The sequence below is a fragment of the Euprymna scolopes genome, chromosome 20, assembly GCF_053919585.1.
Source record: "Euprymna scolopes isolate OS-2025 chromosome 20, ASM5391958v1, whole genome shotgun sequence".
NCBI classification, from domain to species: domain Eukaryota; kingdom Metazoa; phylum Mollusca; class Cephalopoda; order Sepiida; family Sepiolidae; genus Euprymna; species Euprymna scolopes.
Genome location: NC_136501.1, coordinates 38,837,878 through 38,861,920, shown reverse-complemented (window position 1 = coordinate 38,861,920; position 24,043 = coordinate 38,837,878). Strand labels below are relative to the sequence as shown.

The following is a 24,043-nucleotide window of genomic DNA, read 5'->3' as shown; positions in this document are numbered from 1 at the left end:
CATGGACGACACAATCGAATATGTTGGGGATAAGAAGAAGAAGAAGAAGAAGAAGAAGAAGAAGAAGAAGAAGAAGAAGAAGAAGAAGAAGAAGAAGAAGAAGAAGAAGAAGAAACGATGGAAATCTAAACAAAAATGACGACTAAAACAAAGATGGCGGTTGGAACAAAGATGGCGGTTGGAACAAAGATGGCGATGCGAACAAAGGCAAATCGGATAAGTAATCAACTCGTGTTTATTTTTTTAGCCGAGTATTCTTTCTTTCCCGATTCGAGCAGGACGATTTTACAAGTGGAGAGACGGACACATTTATTCATTTTTTTTCTTTTATAAGAAATAGAAGTCGCTAATTTACAAGTAGAACAAAATACGAAGGATGAATAAAAAAAAAAGAAAGAAGAAAAAAGAATTAAGGTCGTAAAGCAATAAAAGAAAAGAAGAAGATAAAGGGAAAAAAATGGAGAATGGGTAGATTAGACAAAGAACGTGTAAAAAAAGAAATGACGAAAGAAGAAAAATACTGAAGAAAATATTGAAAATTTTGAAAATGGAAAGTAAAGAAAAGTGTAATGAAAGAACGACAGTAAAGAAATAAAAGTGTGACGGGTATCCCAAAAGTAATGCCTCCTATTTTTTATTCAAACTGAATAAATAAAAGGGGATGGATTACAAATTGCATTGTTATAATGAATAAACTTACAATTCCATGACCTGGATATCTCATCTGTCTGTAGCAGATATTGACAGCGTGGGACTAAGAAAGCAATCTCATGGACGTGCGTCAGAAGTAGACATGCGTTATTGAATTCCTGGCAATGTGCATTAAGAATAGTGGTGATTACGTATAAAAATAAATTATAGAGCACAACTGTCGCTCGTTGTACGACTCCTGTCTTCGTAACTCTTCAAAGTTTTAGTTTTAAAAATTATGTGAGGCTTTACTTTTGGAACGCCCCTTGTAATAGAACAAAAAAGAAAAAAGGTAAAAAAAAAAAAAAATTGGAGGAAGGAAAATTGAACGGAAGGGAATAAAAGATAACAGGAGGATGGCAGATGAAAGAGAAGGAAAGTAAAAATAAAAGAATATAGAAATAAGGAAAACAGAGATAAATAATGGAGAAGAAACAGGATAAGAAATAAGAAAAGAAATATAGTAGTTAAAAAAAGGAAAGAGGATGGAATCAATTGGATAACAAAATCTATTACCATATTTGGAAATAAAAGACAAGAAGAAATAAGGAAATGAACTGGAGAAAAATCATTATTATTATTATTATTATTATTATTATTATTAATTTTAATAATAATAATAATGATAATGATAATAATAATAATAATAATAATAATAATAATAATAATAATAATAATAATAATAATAATAATGATTTCGTTTATCAAGTTCTCCCTGAAAAGAGATGGGATTCATTTCCAGAGGATTTCCCTCAATCCCGACTCCAAACCGGGAGCTTAAAAGATCAAGGGTTTTTATAAAAATATTAGTGGTACCTACAATCGCAGAGGTCTGAAGGCCGCCTAAAACAGCAAACAGGGACCTGAACAGAAGCGTATTCTCTATCCCAACCATCATCAGTGGACCTCAGATAATCTAGTCAACATCAGACAAAGCCAAACTCTTTGCCAAGAAGTTTGCAGCTAATTTTACCCTACGCCACGAAGACCGTCATCCCCCCTTATTTCCGCCTATATAAGAAAACACACTATGCGCATACAAATATCTGCGCGTGATGTTGCCAAACTAATCAAGAACCTTGATTCCAGTAAAGCAACTGGCTCTGACGGCATTCCAATTATAGTGCTGAAAAAGCTTCAACCATAACCAGCGCCCATACTTACAAAGCTATTTAAGCGTTGTCTTAAGGAGAATTGCTTCCCAACACCCTGAAAACCCTCATCAATATGTCATGTATTTAAGAATTCTGGTGATCGATCATCTTCCTCTCAGTACAGACCAATTAGTCTCCTGTGTGTAAGTTACTGTAATCTGTGTTAAATAGAAAAGTAGTCAACGACCTCAGTAAAAATAATCTTCTTAGTGACATGCAATGTGGTTTCCGTTCAGCAGATGTGTTGACGGTTATATCTCATAGGATTAGTGAATCTCTTGGCGGAGGCTTCCTTTCTAGGGCAATTGCTCTTGACATATCAAAGGTCTTTGATAGAGTATGAAATAAAGGTCTACTTCAGAAGATATCCAGCTATGATATAGCTGGAAATGTTTTATCAATTATTAAATCATTTCTGTCGGATAGATTCATAAGAGTAGTGGTTGATGGGCAGAAATCAGTAGAACGCAGTATTAATGCTGGAGTCCCTCAGGGGTCCATCATGGGCCCAACTCTCTTCCTGGTCTACATCAATTATCTTCCAAATTACATCCTAAGATCATTCGTTGGCATTTATGCTGACGACACTACCATCTATGGCAACACATCAAAGGCCGTAAATGACATAGTTCTCTCCGACTCTCCCTCCTCTGATTTGAGTACGTGGTGCAATGGGGAAAGAGGTGGCTGGTTACTTTTAATGCATCTAAAACGAAGCTACTATCTTTACATCATCACCGCTCTGATCCCCATCCGGCATCAATTGAAATGAATGTCTTTCGTCTTAGGAAGGCTCCATGTTTTGACAAGCTTCTGAGCTTGACCTTTACTCCTGATCTGAAATGGAACACATACATCAAATCCATGTCCACCCCCCTGGAAAAATGGTAGGATCCTTCTACCGCTGCAGTAGATATCTCACTTCTGATGCAATTCTCTACCTATATAAAAACCAGGTACGGCCAACGATGGAGTAGTCCGGGCAGGAGCTGCTAGAAGCAGCTTATCCTGTCATAACAGAGTTTAGAATAGACTTCGTAGCTTAATTGGGGATACCTTTTTCTTCCCTGCAACCTCTTTCGCACAGAAGAGACGCTGCGAGCCTGTCTTTGCTTTATTGTTATTTTCATTGCAAGTGCTCGTCTGAGCTTCAATCTATGCCCCCCCTGTCCAACTTTTACGAAAGACACTCGTCTAGCCAAAACACTATCAATAATTTCCCACTCTTTATCTGTGCCTAAACCTAAATGAAGATTCCATGAACAAAGCTTCTTTCTTAGGACTGCACGCCTGTGAAACTCTCTTCGGTTTGCCTGTTTTCTTGCGGACTACAATTTGATTGTCTTCAAGTCACACGTAAACAAGTTTTTGATGAACCATCCCCTTAAGTAATCCAATTTACAAAATTTCCACTACATATGTATACCCATTAACCCTTATCTTTGAGTGGTCTCGGGGCATTGATAAGTGTTGACTCCTTTGTAAAAAAAACAAAAAACATCGGGATTCGTAGTTTTTTCAGTTGTCCTTCCAGACGACTTGATACTACGCCTAGCGTACCAACTACGACTGGTATTATTTGTGTTTTTAACCCCGTGTATACGCCTTCTTGTTCTTTTTCTTGTTCTTCTTGTTGTTGTTGTTGTTGTTGTTCTTCTTCTTATTATTATTATTATTATTATTACACCACCATCACCGCAACAACAACAATAATAATAATAATAATAATAATAATAATAATAATAATAATACGCTTATTATTCTCGACCGTTTTTATCCTGAACATCCCTTAGAATGAAAATGGAACATTCCAAATCACCCTGACTATTATAATGCCGAATTTCCTTGGAATAAAAAAGAATATTTCAAAAATACCAATAAACAATTGTTTAAGATTGGTTAATTATTGCCAGCCAGTGTGTGGTCGGTGCAGATAACAATACTAATTAGTAGGACTAAGACAACAGCATATTCTTTTCATTGTTTTGACTCTCGAGTGTGTATCTGTTGATATCTTATACGTTTTTATATAGTGATGTTGTTCTCCGTGGATTAACTGTGTCTAACCGTGTCAGACATATATACTCGAGAGTCAAAACAATGAAAAGAATATGCTGTCATCACAACCCTACTAATTAGCTAGCCATTATCGATAGCCATTGCTTGGTCAATGCAGATCACGATACTAATAAGTTAGTTATCGCCAGTCAGCGTTTCATCATGTCCAGTCTGATTAATAATTCAGTCTTTGCTCGACGAAAGACCAAATTTGCTTATTCAACAAGAAACATGCCCAATTTTCGATATCATTATCACAGCAGGTTACTAGGCGAAGACTATGCCAGAGAAATGAAAGATATAAAATACGCAGAAACCCATGGTCATCGCAATCACAGAAACGCGAAAAAAAAAATGGGAAAAATTTGGAGGAATTGGTATCAAAAGAAAAATGGGGACCTTCAGAGAATGACATCGAGAAAAATACCTTAAATACTAAGAAAAATCCTCGAGCGCAGAAAACAGCTCACATAGCTAGATAGAGCCGGCGACCTACAGGTAAAATGAAATAGAATAACACTGCGTAAACTTAGCTAGAAACATAGAAGGAACATTACAGAAAGCCAAAAGAATCGCAACTATAACATTGGATAAGAAGTATCACATAATATTACAAAAATACTAGCTAGTGCAATACAAAATAACCATTACAGGCCAGCAAGGATGGAAAGACCAAGGAAAGGGAACATCCACTCACTGAAAGGTACAAAATATATTAAACACTGGAATATAAAAACAAATCAACATGCACTTGTAACATTGACCAACCGCAAGTAAGTGGACGTATAAATATTATAAAAAAAAATAGAATAGACGTTGCATAAATCAATAGGGAACTTAAACAGACGGAGGAACAATAGTCTGACCTACCTACATTCGTATATACATAAAAGTGGAATCATCAGCCTCAGCTGGTACTTTAACGTTGTCCGGAGCTAACACGTGGTCACATCAGTCGCAAATTGGAAACGGATAAAAAAAAATATTCAACTTGCATTTTGTTTGTAACAATGACATTTATTTCGTCATTGTTGCGGCCGCGACACCACCCAAATGATCGTCTTCTCGAACATCATCCACGTCTCGTACGTGATCTTTATGTTTTAAAGTTTTTATTGTTCCCTACCGGTAACGACATTTCGCGTGCACATGCATACGTCTGGATTATGTTACAGTACAATACGAACTGATCGTGTAGGGTCAAGAGGAATCGAAAGAATGGAAATTTAGAACATCATTTAGAACTTCGGAGAATACTGGAATCTGAAGAAGATTTCTTGTTATTCCAATTTCGGATAAGTTCACTGACCGTTGTCAGCGAGATACTAACAGTAATCGACTGTTGTAAGAGTATGAATTGATTTGCAATTGATATTGAACGAAGTGGAGTGTACTCAGTAATCTTCAAGGGACGTCTAGGTTGGCTCGGAGATGTCTTAAGATTTGCCAAAGCAGAATTACTAAGCGAGTGGACTCCAGCGTAAAATATATAGAACGATAGACCAAAACTTAGCTGGTAGCAAACAATCGATAGAGATTTGATTGCAATGAAGATAAACCACAAGGGTTTGGTGGATCTGGCTTTCAACCGGAAATGATGGTATACTTTGACTGCTTGGGGCGTCGCAGGATGCTGGAGTTCTTAAGTAAGTAAGAAGTTTACTAGAAAACTGAATATTTATTGTTATTTAGACTGCAAAGAAAACCAATGGTCGTAGATAAACTAGAATGAGCGCTGTGGACTTGGCTTTAGACCGAAAACGATGGTATACTTTGACTGCCTCAGGCGTAGCGAGGCGTGGTAGTTCCGAAGTCTTAGTTAATTAAGTGTATTGGAAAACTGTCGATATTTGTTGCTAATTAGACTGCAACTAAAATCACTATTCGTTGGCAATGAGCAATAATTGATAATATCTAGCGTGAGAATATACTAGCGGGCAAATCATAATAAAGTGAAACGATATAAATGTAAGTAATGCATTTTTAAGGATTATCGACATAATCTCTCGAACATAATTCTGATTAAAAAAAAAAGAATCAGTAGGTTTTCTAACAGATTAATTTTCCATTTTTAGTGGGCGTCGCGTTTCCAAGATGGCGGTTGCAAAGAATTCATGTAGAAGCCATAAGACTATTTTAAATTGGCTTTTGCATTGAATAACTTTTTTTTGTTTATTAAAAACGTTCACCGGAAACGATAAAATGATTAATTTTGGCTCATTTTGATGGCAAAGATGTTTAATATTTTCTTTTTGTTCTTCAAGAAAATGTACTAAGTGGCTTCAGTTTAAATAGTTTCAAATTATTAATTATTCAAATTATTATTAAATTGATCATTTATTAAAGTATTTTTCATCGCCAAGCAATTAAGACTTGAAAACATATCGTTTTCAGTATATAATTGGTGTATGTGTATGCGTATGTATGTGTATGCGTATGTATGTGTATGCGTATGTATGTGTATAGACGACATAATCATGTTGACACATCGATTCTCCCCAGATCACTGAAGTTAATCAACGTTAAGCCTACCTAGTACCAGATAGGTGACTATTTGAGAATTCTAGGCTCTTCAACGTTTAAGTTTTGGAGTAAAAAAATAGGAGGCCTTACTTTTGGAACGATTCTCGTACAATAAAACTAAAGAGCAGAATCATCACTTGCAGACAAAAGTGTTGCACTTCTGTTTAGCTTATAAGAATAACGACAAACATTGATGTATAAAATAATATTACACTCCTTTATTGCCGCTGGCGGTAAAGGAGTGCGGCTTAGTGAATTAGGTGGACGCATTCACAGGAATTGACGGATGCTTGTCATGAACCCGATCGCTAGTTACTTTGTATTCTCTTACTCTTTTACAGCTAAAACAAGTCATATTGTGTAAGAAATTTCTTCCCTACACACCCAATCTCTTCCCTGCAGATAGCAAATGAAACTCTACAAACAAAAGCCATACCTTTAAAACGCAAATTTTATTCAAGATGTATTAGTAAATGAAAGTTCTTTGGTTCACGGTAAGTTCCTTGCAAAAACAGTAGCTGGATTTGCTATCTATACGCAATGGAGCCTTTAGTTAAGATTCCTCTGTGGGAATGTTAGTTCAGGTTTCCTTTTAGAAGGATGTCCATGTTGTACATGGTGAACACTCAACACGTCGTGAACACGTCGTCTCTGGAAGAAATAGGAATAATTTCCCATAATCAAATATATCATGCCGAACACTCTAGAATATCCTCATTGGGTAAAATAAGTTCAGCAATTATGTTGTCTCTGTATTTAGAGAAATATCCTTCATCCACCCACTGCTTGGTGTCCAATGAAGGTAAAATCCTGGCACTCTGTGACGGAGCACCGCTGTGTGAGTCCTTTACTGTTTCGTGTTCATGTCAGACTGAAAAATAACGCACATGTAATACAAAATTGGCAGCAAACTGGCGCATTCAAATTGAACCAATCAAAGACCCTCTAAAAGATCATGTTAGGCGGACAAACAAATGGCGTTGGCTATGGAATTTCTCACAATTGCTACTTGGAACGTAAGGGTCTAATATTTGGGATCGTTTCTAACAGGGAAGTGTAGAAATCTGAGCAGTTAGATATCTGTTTATATTACATTTACACTTCTTCAGGCTAGTACAGTCAGGGAAGTGGGAGACTGGGAGGGAATTCCAAAGAGAAGAGTCTATTAGTGTAGAAGGCTTTCCAGCATATATGCACCCCAAGTGGCGTGGTGGAGTTGTTGTTTGTCGGGCAAGGCTGGAGTATGGACGGCGATGGGCACATGTGTCATGAGTTCATCAGAGCACATTCAATTAACGTACTTATAAAAAAGATACAGAGATGCAAGATTTCGGTGATGGGACAGATGTTTGAGCTTGTCGGATGGTGCGGGACCTATTTGATTTGATGCTCTTTTTAACCTTATCTAAGAGGTGGAGACTAGTGATCAATGTTGTAAGAGTACTCAATGCGTGGGCGAATTGTAGTTTTGTAAAAATACAGGATACTCTCTGGGGTGAGTAATTTCTTAGTACGATAGAGACATCGCACCTTCTTTACCTGTGAATGTTAAGCCCAACAGTGAGATGTCAGATAGGATATGTTGAAATTATACACAAATCTTTTACACCTATGTGTCCACCTGCATACTCATTTCTTGGGAATTCGCCTTCGCTCTCACAAAAGTTACGTCACTAGAGTACTTATTGAGCGGCGGGGTATTTACATCTGCAGCTTATCTTTATGAACAACATGACGTTTACAGATGGCCTCGGATCAACTAACATTTATTTTATTTCCGACAATAACCCGTGTTTTGTTTCTTCCGACCAGGTGCATGTCTGTGTCAAGTACGTTTTGTTCCTGTCGGTTGACATTTCCTTACACCGGGTTCAAATAGTCAAGAAGAAAAATATCAATACAAGTCATAATATTGCTTAAGTCGTAGCTACAAAGCGAAAAGGAGAAACGAAAGCGGTAGGCATATATAACGACCGGAAAAAGATTAATTTTAGATGTTTGCTGTTTACTTTTTAAAATGTAATCGTTACCCCATTTAAACAATCTAACAAGAGTTCAGTGCGTGATCCAAAGCTTCGATTTTGTGAAATGAGCTATAAATTTTTATGTTTTTATTCGTTTCTTACTGTTGTTTTTCTTTTTTTTATATTGATGTGTTTTTAGTTATTTGTCTTTTTTCCTTCCTTTTTTCTTAATTTCTTATTTGTGTCACAAGTTGTTGTTCCTTTTTTTCATTACTTCTAACTTTCTTTATTTTCTATATTTTTCTTTTTACTTTTTTATCTGATTGTTTTTATTCTCTTATATCCATACCTTTTTATTAGTTTTACTCTCATCAAATCATTTATTATTCTTTATGCCTTGAATTTTTCTCTCATCCATCGTTATTTTTTTCCTTTAAATTTTCTTTCATTCTTCGTTTTTTTTTTAATTGTTAACTAGAAAATTTTATCTTTGAAATTCCTTTAAATTTCTTTCTCTTAAATTCTCTCCTTGTCTTGTTTCCTTGACATTTTATTTCTCTCTGCAATGATCTAAACATAATTCTCAATGAAAACCAAGACACGGAATAATAAAATGTTAAAAAATACACATCGTTGGTGACTACCCCCTTATTTATATATACATCTTTCCTTCGTTGGAATTTCTTAACCCATTTTATATAAATATATCTAACTACAACTACAGACTGCCACCAACACGTAAAAAACCTGTAGAGGACACACCAGAATCCCAAACAACACCCAACATGGAAAACAAACATCTCGAGGATGAAATTCTTAAACTGAATGAAAAGATGGACAGAATAATCCTCATGATATTCCACCAACAGGATAAGGTACTAACTAACATTGACGAAATTATAGAACTTCTAAAAAACACAACACGAACATTTCGAACATCTAAAAGAACCACATATCCGGAATGAAGCGCTGAAAACAAAAGAAAAAAAAACTCCAAACATGGAAAACTCTTTTTAAAAAGAGAAAAATGGCCTACTACCGTGCAGTGAAATGCAGCAACACCACCCTGACCTATAGGACATTTTTAACCATGGAGGAGCAGTTTATCCCAAACAAATTCCGAGAAAAAGTCGCACCACAAGACACAGAGGAGCAGAAGAAAATAAAAAACGCCCTAAACATATCAAAACTACAAGCTGAAATCGACATACAGAAGGACAGAAAGATACACCTCACAGAGGAATACACCAAAATCGACGATAAAATACTTACCGACATCAGAAAACTATGCCCCAAGGAGACCCACCAATTCCTTATCGGACTTTGGGAGTCTGAATGTAGAGAGGAGGAGGAAAAATCCAAAAGAATTATCGAAAAAAAAGTAACCTGGCTGAAAAATCTACCAGAAAAAAAACGAACAACTACCGAACATGACCAGTCAAACCTACCAAAAACCGAATCATACCCGATTTCAACAGCTGGAGAGATTTCGAAACAAAGGTAAGAAACGAGACACACATCACTCTCAAACATACTCGCACAACAGACCCAAACACACACAACGAAACGACCGGAACATATTCATACCATACACCCATACCCACCAACAAGCTCAACCAAAACTCCCATCTAGAACACCACACATCCACACAAGAACACAGGCACCATACAAATACTACTACCAAAATGCTCCAAAAAACAACATATCAACAACCGCTACCACATGACAATACTAAAAGATACAACCTCCCACAACAATACGAAAATAGTTACTACCAACCACGTCACCCAACTCAGTCAAGAACCCACTATCTCTTACCCTACCTTACCCACACAAACCACCAAAGAATCCCCCTACTTAACAGCCCCCACCAAAACAACCCAATGGAACTAAACCACCCCTATAGATATTACCCAACACAAAACAGTCCTTACAACACCCACCCCCAGTACCCCACAGTACAAAACCGACTCCAAAAATACCCCCCACACAAACACAACCAATCCAAATACCCCAAGTACCATCGTAACCCATACATCCCTACAAAACGACACACCAACCTCCCAACCGGATCAACGAAACTAACGACCCTCACAATAATATTTTAGGAATCACTCACAAAATGACAACACCAGAATAGACAACAAAAAACCCAAAGTCATCAAACTATCTACAGAGACACTTACAAAGGACGAAATTGAGGTACTAAAACTAGGCCTCAGATTTTGCCCAACTCCCAAAAGTAACATAGCAGAGTTAAAGAAAGACCTTAAAGAATTTGAAGGCAAATTATAAAAACAGTGATAGCACAACAGACGATTCTCTAGTGGAAAACAAATCGACATAATTACCCAACAAACAACACAAAAGAACTAAATACTTCCTTTGAAAGGCTCTGGAACCTCAACCCCCAACAAAAAGAAAAACCCACCAGTAATCAAACACAAAACTAAAATCAAGCACTTAAAAAAATCCGACACAATAACAACTTATTTATAAAGGAATCATACAAAGGTAGTGCAGTGGTTATAATGAATAAGAACTTCTATAAAACAAAAATTTTAGAATCACGAGGGAACGAAAATTATTACAAACTAATTAGCTCTAACATAGACGACACAACCATATCTAAAATAACAAAACTCTGCACAACATACAATAGTACATTAACTAAAAAAGAAAAAGACTTCCTTACAAACTTCACAACAAAAACAAACATCTTCTATGGGCTACCCAAAATACACAAATCTAACCAGGTAAGACATGCTATCAACATAGAAAAGTTGGAGTACATAAGCACCCCAAACCCCAACGACCTCATATTGGATTGACAAACATACACAGACTTTACACCCTAGATTCAATAAACAATTCGTGATTGATAGCATCGACATAATCCTCAATAACAACTCCTTCCAATTCAATAAAGGCAACTACATCCAAATACTAGGCACAACAATGGGTATTAAAATAGCACCGACATATGCCACCCTTATACTCGCCTTCCTAGAAGAAACCCTTTATGAAAGGATAGAGCAAAAGTACGGGCACAATATAAAAACACTCTTCATAAAATCTTGGAAAAGATACCTAGACGACTGCTTTATCCTCTGGAGAACCACATGGGGGGATATCAGAGAACTTCACACTTTGCTACAAAATCTATACCCAAAAATAAACTTCACACTAGAACAAAACCCCACAGAACTACCTTTCCTAAACATCCTAGTAACAATCAAAAACAACAACATAATCACAGACATCTGCCACAAACCCACAGACACTCAACAATACCTCCACTTCAAAAGCAACCATCCTAAAATTGTCTAGAATCAATACCCTACTCCCTAGCACGTATAGTCTGCACCATAGTAACAGACAGACACATCTGTTCGACAAGACTGAATGAACTACAAATAACACTGCGGAAAAGAGGATACCCACTACCACTAATACAGAAAGGTATTGAACTGACTGAAAAAATTCCAATAGAGCAACAAAAGAACACAACAAATAACAAATTTTAGCATACATCTCTACACACAACACAACACAACCCAGAATTATTCACACAGATAACAAAAAACCTCCTCAATACGAACGACAAACTAAACAACATACTTAAAACAACAAAAATAATAAAAAGCAAACGCCAACCCAAAAACTTAAAACATATCCTAACTTCCTCAAAAGTCGTTCCACACACTACAAAAGGTGGTTATAAAATGCAACAAATAGCGATGTGTAGTATGTGACATAATAATAGAAGGAAACACACACACATTCAAAAACCTAGCACAAATATTCAAAAAAAAAAGGATCTAAATTGCACCTCAAGAAATGTAGTATATGCACTAAGATGCACAGCATGCGACAAATTCTACATAGGCGTCACCAAAAATTTCGGCAATAGACTGGCCTTACATAAGAGCAACATCAAAATTGCAGATAACAGACAACTCTATGTTTCAAAACACGTACACACATGCAGTGGAAACAGCTTCAAAATAATGACAATCTTCCAAACAGACAATTATTTTTATTTACTTAGACAGGAAAAAAACTTCATCACAAGATTCACTCCTGAACTGAACAGAGCCTAATATCAACACACAAAAACATGAAATGCAAGGCACACTCGCATGCACATCCATATACATATACACAGCCACACAGAAATCACAACCGACACATTAAAACACACACGCGCATACAACCATACACAGATATAACACCCCTACAACACACTGAATAATACCAACCCTACTTAACCTCGAAACCAACAACACTAGAAAACACCTAGAACCATAGTATAATATATGTTCCAACACCTCGCTCACCCCCTCAGTCAGTGGAAGAGAAATCTCTCATGACTGAGACAACTATCATCCCTTCTATCATACCCCTCCCATACTTATACTCCTCCAATTCGCCCCTCCCCTCTGGGGAAAGAAATCTTCACCACACTAGGAACCGATCCTGAGTCTGGCCATACCTACATGGGGAGACAAATAAGTAGAAACATTAAAAAATCCCCTATACATATTTTTAAATACACCCCTCTATCTAAACAAACATAATATAAAGAATACCCGAAAAGACTGAAACGAAAAATCACAATACTAAAATCTAAGAATCCAAAAAATAAATACCAAAATAGAATAAAAGCACCCCTACCCTTATTTAAGAAGAGCTGGTTCTCCCCCCCTCCTCGCACATACACATTAGTAACGACCTTGCATCACAGTTACCTTCCTAAGGAAGCAAATAACCTCATAATACTATAAAACAGTACACACATTTTCAAACCAATAAAGAAAACACACACACACATTCTACCCTAAAGGAAAAGAAAAAACACAAGCAGAGGGAGAGAGTGAGACAGAGAAACACAACACAGGAGTGACCACAGCCGATTCGCCACAGCCCAACAAAAGAGTAATAAAAATTCCAATGAACAGTAAACACTTACACGTTTCTACCCCTTGGAAACACTTCAAATGAACTACAGAAATTCTATTTTTATATCTCCAACACATTTTGAAAATAATTTCTGAAGAGGACGCTTCACAGAACGTCTGAAACGCGTTAAAAACGATTTCAATGATTTAAAAACAGTATTACAATGATTGAAACATAATTCTCATTGAAAAACCAAGACACGGAATAATAAAATAATGTTAAAAAATACACATTGTTAGTGACTACCCCCTTATTTAACTATATATATATATATATATATATATATATATATATATATATATATATATATATATATATATATATATATATATATATATATGTAAAAAAGATTTCGAAAGCTGTCACAATGCGAGGAATGAATTATAGTCGTTGTTGGTAAGAGGAGACGAGGACAAGTGGCGATTTACAAATCAATAAGTACATACATATATATATATTTTTTAATTTGTTTTTATATATATATATTTATTCAGTTGTATGGTAAAATGTCTTACTTGTAAGCCTCTGCGACGTATTTCATTATTAATTTCGGAAAAATTTTCCCTTTTCAAATGGTGTGCGTAACAGGTCGATTCAAAGCATGCTTGATCAAGGACCGGAAGTTGTGTATCTATGTGAGGCCTCGGGGCAAATGTGAGTAAGGGATTTATGTATGGTATCATTAGTTAATTAACATGTTTATAAATATGCTATTTTTATTTATTTGTCTTTATTTTTATTTTATTTATTTATCTTTTTTTGGTTAATAACTTGTTTTAGTGTGAGTTTTTTTATTGTTCTCTTTATCACCATTACTATTATTTTTTTTCTGCTGATGTGTGCGGTGTCTCTGCTTTTCTGGGTCACTTAAATCGCTACTGGGCTGCGTCCGGTCGACTACTGTAGGGGCGGGATGTGAGAGAGGAGGATAGGTCAGGGTCGGCAGCTAGGTATTTAGGTTAGTGTTGCTGAGGGTAGGAAGATAGGTGAGGGGAAGGGAAGGGGAAGGGGAATAGGGGTGACATTCCTTGGGAATTGTTAATTTATTTATTTTCATGAGTAGTAGTAGATTTTTATATTTATTTATTTATTTTTTTGTATTACTTCAGCTAACTATTAATTTAAGTTGGTTTGCATTAACTTTTGATTTTAGTTGGTTTGTAATACTTCAGTAACTTTTAATTTTAATTAATTTTTTTAAATATACACTGCTGTTTAATTTATTAAGTTTCTTTTAGTATATTTTTGTTATTTTATTTATTTATTTATTTTATATTATTTATATGGGAGGAGGTTATGGTAATGTCCTGTTTGGAATGTGAGGCTGGCTGTGAGCTGTGTGCAGTGGTGTATCTGTTCTAATGGGTTATGGTTGTAATGGTAAGTGTTAGGTGGGAGCCGTATATAGAGTTCTATAATGAATGAAGATCCGAGCTCCAGTCTGTTATTGAGTTCTGGCCGTAATTTGGATATTAGTAACGATTCTTTTATGCGAAGATTCCCAATATTGCGTTCTGTGGTGAAAATATCGACTTTAATAGATTTATTAGTGTTTCTGCAGGTGTTGAGGTGTTTGCGGAATGATGATGCTTGTTTTTGTATGTGTTCCATGTGTGACGGATCCCTATCACTCCTAGACTTCAACCTAAAAATATCAGACGAAGGGGCCGTCATTACTAAATTCTACCGGAAACCAGCCAGCCGAAGTATATTTATACACTACAAGTCTGCCCTCCCTACTAAGGCCATCATCGGATATGCTAGGAATGAAATAACCCGCATCCAAAGCAAATGTAGCCAGCCAAAAGACAAGACAGAATGCACTAAAAGGTTCCACCAGGTCCTAGAGACCAACGGATACCCCAGCACTGTCATTAAACACCTTTGGAACATGAGAAAACGTGTAAGAGGCTTCCCCACCAATACTTGCTTCCTTAAAATGCCCCACCTAAGCGACAAGATCACAACGGCTATCCGCAGGGCTATCAGAAGAGAGGGTCTCAATATGCAACTAGCCCACTCTGGACCATCCCTTAGACAGAAACTCTCTAAACGCAGGAACAGCGAGGACTGACAACCATGCACATTAACAAATTGCCCCGTATACCCCGCAACAATCTGCCACCGCACACACATAGTATACAGACTAGAATGCTCTGCCTGCGGAAAATTCTACGTGGACAGCACCACGAGACCTCTACACATAAGAATCAAGGAACACATACAAAAACAAGCATCATCATTCCGCAAACACCTCAACACCTGCAGAAACACTAATAAATCTATTAAAGTTGATATTTTAACCATAGAACGCAATATTGGGAATCTTCGCAGAAAAGAATCGCTACTAATATCCAAATTACGGCCAGAACTCAATAACAGACTGGAGCTAGGATATTCATTCATTATAGAACTCTACATACGGCTCCCACCTAGCACTTACCATTACAACCATAACCCATTAGAACAGATACACCACTGCACACAGCTCACAGCCCGCCTCACATTCCAAACAGGACATTACCATAACCTCCTCCCATATAAATAATATAAAAAAATAAATAAATAAATATAATAACAAAAATATACAAGAAGAAACTTAATAAATAAAACAGCAGTATATATTTTAAAAAAATTAACTTAAATTAAAAGTTAACTGAAGTAATATAAAAAAATAAATAAATAAATAAATAAATATAAAAATCTACTACTACTCATGAAAATAAATAAATTAACAATTCCCAAGGAATGTCACCCCTATTCCCCTTCCCCTTCCCTTCCCCTCACCTATCTTCCTACCCTCAGCAACACTAACCTAAACACCCAGCTACCGACCCCGACCTATCCTCCTCTCAAACATCCCGCCCCTACAGTAGTCGACCGGACGAAGCCCAGTAGCGATTTAAGTGACTCAGAAAAGCAGAGACACCGCACACATCAGCAGAAAAAAAAAAAAATAAATAATAGTAATGGTGATAAAGACAACATAACAGAGAACAATAAAAAAAACAAGTTATGAATAAAAAAAATAAATAAAATAAAAATAAAGACAAATAAATAAAAATAGTATATTTATAAACATGTTAATTACCTAATCATACCATACATAAATCCCCTACTCACATTTGCCCCGAGGCCTCACATAGATACACAACTTCCGGTCCTTCATCCAGCACGCTTTGAATCGACCTGTTACGCACACCATTTGAAAAAGGAAAATTTTTCCGAAATTAATAATGAAATACGTCGCAGAGGCTTACAAGTAAGACATTTTTCCATACAACTGAATAAATATATATATAAATAAATAATATATATATATATATATATGTATGTACTTATTGATTTGTAAATCGCCACTTGTTCTCGTCTCCTCTTACCTACAACGACTATAATTCATTCCTCGCATTGTGACAGCCTTCGAAATCTCTTTTACATACCTATCCCACACAATGCTTCAAGCAAACTACATATCAATCCTATATATATATATATATATATATATATATATATATATATATATATATATATATATATATATACATACATACATACATACAATAAATATATATGTATATATATTATATATATACATATATATTTATTATATGTATATATATACATACAATATATATATGTATATATATTATATATATATACTTATGTAGAAATATTCTTTACTCACGTATATTTCCTTTTTATATATACCAATCCTTATTGAAGAACTCAATGTAATTACAGAGAATATAATCAATAAATGATAAAAGTCTATATTCCAAATTTTATGATGTTGACCATATTACAAATAATTGCCATTCGACATTTACAAATCTTGACAGTATCTGTTTTGTAGCACAAAATCAATCACTTAATCATTATATCAATCAGTGAATCTATTGTGCCATTAACTCATCAGAAAAAATAGCAACAATGAAATATATATATATATAGAGAGAGAGAGAGAGAGAGAGATGGATAGATAGATAGATGGATGGATTGATATAATTAAAGATTAGTAACAAAATACAGTATAGTATATAATGCACATGTATATAATCAAATAATATTATGAATAACACCGTAAGGAGGAGTAAATACCGTAACCAGGAGGCGAAAAAACATCGTACTCCACATTGTAAACTGTAAAAAACGTATCCTAGGGTAACCATATCCCGGAGTTCTACTGTATACACGGTAAAAAATTCATTTAAGTCGTATATACGTATCTAAAGATTTAATTTTTAGCTCCCTTAAAGGTAGTCACGTACATATTCGGTACGTAGAATGGCACATAGTGATACAGGATCAGTTCCATTTTCTTCCACAGAGAATCTTGTAAATATATATGTATATAATATTTATATATATATATATATATATATATATGATTATTTTATACTATAAGGCCATTTTTTACAAAATTTATAACCTTTACATTTTGAAAAAATAATGCCTTACCGATTGCTTTCTTTTGTTTCTTCTCATTGTTATTTACACTTTTTTTTCGTATTTGGTTTTCATTTCCACTAAAGGCCCTATCTCGTCTAAGACCAGAGGTTGCTTTTATCGTCTGATGGTGTCCTTTTTAGCCTGAAACAGTAGATTTATTGTCGTGACTAATGGTTAATTTTTCCAGCTAAATTAAATAAAATAATAGCTTGCTTTTTTATTTAGCCATGTCAGCAACCTCGTGAAATTCAATGATTTTTACTTTTGTATATTTTAACCTTGAATTTAAAGTATTATATATGTGTGTGTGTGTGTGTGTGTGTGTGTGTGTGTGTGTGTGTGTGTGTGTGTGTGTGTGTGTGTGTGTGTGTGTGTGTGTGTGTGTGTGTGTGCGTGTGTGTGTGCGTGTGTGATTTAAAATCTATCAAAGTATAAAATATATTAAATTTTATAAAGTTCTAACTTCCTTGGGTGTACTTGGGGATTCAGAACACTTGCATTTCTTTTTTCTAAATATCATACGCGAACGAAGACCCCCCCCCACAATATTTTTGGTATGAATAAATTAAATGTAAAAAGTATTTCCTTTTCATAAATGTCAACCCCAAGCACCTACCCTACAATATTATTGGTATGATTCAAAGTAATTTTTTTAATTAATTATACATTGACGCACTATATATACGTATAGATTTTTTTCATTCATTAAAAAAAAAAGATCCATTGCAAAAAAATATATCACCTTGGCCTTTTGGCTAAAATCAAAGTGGAGTATTTGCTCTGAACAACATCAGCAGCATGTGACGGCAGAAGTTTATATGTAATTATCCTCATTGAAAAATGTAGAAATCCAGACAGATATACAAACAAAGTCAGTAGATATCTGTAATTTATTGATTTTATTTTATTATTCTATTTCATATGATATTTCTTTCAGTTTTCTTTCTTTGGTTAATATAGCATTGTCGTTCAAATGAAGACTTACTCGTACCATTTAAAAATGAATTTTTAGGACTATTGTGGTCTGTTTCGAACGAATATAGCATTTAAAATTCTCACTGGCAACTAGTTTTTATTTTAAGCCCTCCATTTTCCGATGTATTGCCCACTAATTTCACTTGACACCATCTTGAATATTGTCCTTTGCAAGTCAAGTCGTGTGCTGAGTCAATTCATTCTTAACATGGGGAGAATATATATATATATATATATATATATATATATATATATATATATATATATATATAGAGAGAGAGAGAGAGAGAGAGAGAGAGAGAGAGAGAGAGAGAAAGACAGAGACAGAGACAGAGACAGAGAATAAATGACAAAAGTTATATTCCAAAATTCATGATGTTGACCGTCTTATAATTTATTCCTTTAATTTAGTTGACTTATACAATTCTTGACAGTATCTATTTCGTAGCGCAAATTCAATATCAATCAGTGAATCTATTATGCCCTTAACTCATAGATTCACTGATTTATATAATAATTAAGTGATTGATTTTGCGCTACGAAACAAATACTACCAATAATTGTATAAGTTAACTGAATTAAAGGAATGAATTATAGGATGGACAACTTCATGAATTTTGGAATATAACTTATTGTTATTTATTCTCTATATTGCTCTGTAATTAAATTGAGCTTCTAATATAAGGATTGATATATATTATAAGAAAAAAGAAAATATATTTCTACATAAATATATATATATATATACATATATATATATATATATATATATATATATATATATATATAGTGTATCACAAAAGTGAGTAAACCACTCACATTTCTTCAAATATTTAAGTATATATCTTCATGGGACAACACTGAAAAATGATTTTTTTGACACAATGAAAAGTAGTCTGCCTGTAGCATATATAACAGAGTTAATTTACTTTCCCCTCAAAATAACTCAAAATATAGCCATTAAAAGCTAAATCCCTGGGAACAAAAGTGAGTACACCCCTTACAAAAAGTTGTTAATATTTAATACAACATGTCAACTTTCAATATTTTGTGTGGCCACCATTATTATCCAAAACTGCCTTTGCTCTTCTGGGCAAGGAGCTGACTAGAGCTTCACATATAGACACTGGAATAGTCTTCTACTCTTCAATTGCGACGCCATGAAACAGGCGGATAGTTGAGACTTTGCGCACCTCTCTGCTTGAGAATGCCCCAAAGATGTTCTATTGGATTGAAGTCTGGAGACATGCTTGGCCAGTCCGACGCTTTCCCCCTTAGCTTCTTCAGTAAAGCAGTGGTTGTCTTGGATGTGTGTTTTGGTCATTGTCATACTGGAACACTGCTCTGCGACCCAGTATCTGGAGGGAGGGGATCATTCTCTGCTGCAGTATTTGACAGTACATGTTGGAGTTCATGTTTCCCTCAATGAAATATAACTCTCCAATACCTGCAGCACTCATGCAGCTCCAGACCATGACATTCCCACCACCATGCTTTACTGTATGCATGACACACTTATCTTTGTACTCTTCGCCTGATTGCCGCCACACATGCTTAAGGCTATCAAAGCCAACCAAATTAAATCCCTTCTCTTCAGACCATAGCACATGGTTCCAGTAATCTATGGGCTTTGTTGACATGTGGTCAGCAAACTGTTTGCAGGCTTTCTTGTGTATTGCCTTCAGAAGAGGCTTCCTCCTGGAATGACAGCCATCTACACCAATTTGAAATAGGTAGAAACTGCTACGAAGATGGAGTGTTCGAGCAAGGGAATTCAAATAATGATTAAAAGATACAAAGAAACAAAGTCTTTCAAAAATATTTGTGTGATTTGTGTGATGTCTTTCGGCGGTCAGAGCCCTCCAAGGTCACTGCGGCAAGCGGCCTCCAGTTGGGACGGTATAGGCGGCGACGAATCAATAGACCGCTGCACCGTTTCGCTGTTCTCTTTACACAGACAAGCATGTGGCGTAAGCTATTGGATTCACTGCGTCTCATAGCGGTATAACCGGGGATCTGAGGTTCGTCTGGTACAGACTTCAGCCAGGTATCCAGCGCCGACTTGAACGATTCTGTTTTGCAGTTCGTGATCTCTCTGATGTTACGTGGCAGGCAATTGAAGAGCGTAGGACCCCGGGAATTTAAACTCGATTCCATGAGCCGTCGGATCCAGTTGTCCCTGGCACTGGTTAGGGGTGGTACCACACACCTTCTGCCACGTTTTGAGATATGGTGCTGTATACCAGCGTTGGGCACCTGGTTCTCCATCATACGCCAGGTATAGATGATTGAATATCTTTCTTGCCTGTGTTGAATCGATTTGATATTCAACGTATCCAGCAGTTGCCAATAATTCAATTGACTATAACCAGTTATCTTTCTTAGAAACGACTTCTGGATGGCCTCTAATGCTTGAATATGACCTTTTCTGTCCGGAGTCCACAGCTGACAACAGTAATCAATTTGCGGCAACACCAGCGACTTCCAGAGTGTCAGCATTAGGTTTTTTTGTCTCGTTTTGAAAGTGCGTAGAATCCAACTGGAAAGGCTCCGTGCAGTTGAACAAACTTTGTCGATCTGGGAGGTGAATGTACCATCAGAATCCAACGTTACTCCCAGATCGCGCACAGTATCTTTGGTTTTAATTAGCTTCCCGTCTTGGGTCGAGTACTTAGATGCTTCTCTCAGGTCGTTCCTTCTACCGTATTTGATGCACTCGAATTTCCCGGAGTTAAACTGCATATTGTTTCATCGGCCCATTGGTAGATAGCGTCTAGATCATCTTGGAGAGCTTGTACATCAGAAGAATCTTTTATTTTCCTGCCAATCCTGGTGTCGTCGGCAAAACTTGAGACGAAAGACGATTTGACCTTTTCGTCTATGTCGCCGATTAGTACGAGGAACAGCAGCGGACCAAGTACTGAACCTTGGGGAACGCCAGATAGCACTTTGGTCGGGGGAGATGCAGAGCCATTTACTACAACTGTCTGGTAGCGATCTGTTAGGAATGATTTAATCCATAGGATCAATTTACCTCCAATTCCAAGATGTTGGAGCTTTTCGATGGTTACTGCAAAGTCCACTTTGTCGAACGCCTTTGCAAAGTCTAGGTATATCACGTCGACATTACATTCATTGTCTATAGTATTAATGATCCTATCATGATGGATTAGAAGCTGACTTAAGCAGGATCTTCCGGTTCTGAATCCATGCTGCCCTGGATTGAACAGACTGTGGTTGTTGAGGAATTCCACCAAGTACTTTCGAAGGACCTTTTCGAATACTTTTGTAATGTGGGATGTTAGTGCCACTGGTCGATATTGCTTGGGGAGAGATCGACCGTCACCTTTGTATATTGGGATAATGTTAGCGCGCTTAGAGTCGGCTGGGACTATCCCTTTGTCCAGTGACGCCCTCCATAATATGAATAGTGGCTTAGCCAGCTGCTTTTTACATTCCTTAAGGAGTAGCGCTGGGAAACGGTCGGGACCTGCCGCAGAGTTGGCTCTGAGTTCATCTATCGCGTCGGTCAGGTCTCTTTGTATAAACGTAACATTAGTAAGCATTGGTTTAGTGTCGTCATCTGGTTCAGGTTCAGGTTTTGACGGTATTGGTCTAATGGGCTTACTGAAAACCGATTCGTATTGATCAGCAAGTAAACTGGCCATTTCAGCACTGTTAGCGGTTAATTGCCCGGTATGATTAATGAGAGGACGTATCGCTGACTTAATACTTGAGAATTTCTTGGCATAATTGTAGAAATATTTAGGGTTACGCTTTATAGCACCAACAGCTTTGTACTCGTCATTTTCGCGTGATTTTTGAAGAGAACTAATCAGTTTCTTTTCAATTTCAACTAATTCGCTAAGAATTCGCGTTGTTTTTTCATGCGATTTGGACTTTTGTAACTGTTGCATTTTTCTACTTCTTTTACGCATGAGGTTCTTCCGATCCCTCGGTATGAGTTTACTGACCGGAACGTTTATGATTTTTTTCTTATAAGGAACATGTTCTCGTGTGGTCTCGTAACAAAGATTTCCAATACGATTCAACATTTCATCCGGTTCAAGGTGTGAAAGCTCATTTGCCCAGTCTACTTCCGATAACCGAGCTCGAATGTTGTCCCATTTGATGGCGTCATTGAAAAAATTTAGAGATGCCAGGTTGCCTGGTTTAGATACGTTATCGCATTCGGTATCCGGCCGCTGGCATTCAATACTTAAGCTGCAGGTCACCATGAAATGATCTGACAATATTGTCGGCGTACTGGTATAACTGTGCAGCAAGGAATCATTATTGGTAAACACCAGGTCTAGGGTATTACCTCCTCCGTGAGTGGGCAAGTTGATATACTGGCTAAGAAAGAATTCATCAGTTAGACTTTTCAGTTGCTGCAGCATCAACCGTTCATCTGGCGGTGCACCAGGTCCCGGTGCACCTGTGGGCCAGGTAGCATGTGGTAAATTAAAATCCCCACAGAGTGTGATATTAGGAGTTGGTGTATCCAGGTTTCTCATCACTCTTCTAAGTTCGGCAATAGCCTTACCAAACTCTACTGATGTCGATCTGTGACCACCCATTATATCGTCGGGTTGACGGTAGATGACTACGATCACCAGATTTGTATTTTTTAGTTGAACACCAACCATTTCGATGACACCCGATGAGTATTTAATAATGGGTGGCTCAGCAGTAGCGACCAGATCGTTCCGTACGTACAACATAGCGCCTCCACTATTCCTTCCTCGTTTACTTTTACGGGGACGGTTACGGTCGCTTCGAAAGGGTTCGTATCCCTTAATGTTTATCTCAGCATCTTTCTCTTCTCGAAGCCATGTTTCAGTTATGGCTGCAAAGAGTTCGTTATCTACATTCAAATAATCGCTGAGCATTGGCACTTTGGTTTGGTTTGTACGTGGATATAGTCCATGAATATTTACAACGGTAAAATTTGACAATGGAGAGTTTACCGCCCCATTGGGATCATCTGCTCGTGGGGGATATAACCAGCAGATGATCCCAATGAGGCGGTAAACTCTCCATTGTCAAATTTTACCGGACAAAAAGGACAAAACTATAAAAAGTTTACAACTGCCAGGGAAGTTAGATTTTTGAAAAGAGCATCCCTTGCAGACAGGAAGAAACGTTTTTCAGAGCTTACTGCTAAATTTAGAGAGGATGCAAACAAAAACATTAGCTGGAACAGTGACGAAAGGTTATTAGAAGTTGGATTAAAAGAATGTGACGCAATGAAGAAACCATACTTG

The 24,043-nt window shown here is 36.5% G+C and overlaps 1 protein-coding gene across 1 annotated transcript in view; it reads right to left on the bottom strand.

Moving 5' to 3' along the window:
- Positions 1-23,668, bottom strand: part of LOC145241580 (uncharacterized) — a 121,918-nt gene extending 98,250 nt beyond the window's left edge. Inside the window, exon 1 of the mRNA XM_080104670.1 lies at positions 21,907-23,668. Within this exon, the coding sequence (XP_079960796.1) occupies positions 21,907-23,668 (1,762 nt within the window). The remainder of the gene's footprint in view (positions 1-21,906) is intronic.
- Between the last annotated feature and the right edge of the window lie 375 nt (positions 23,669-24,043).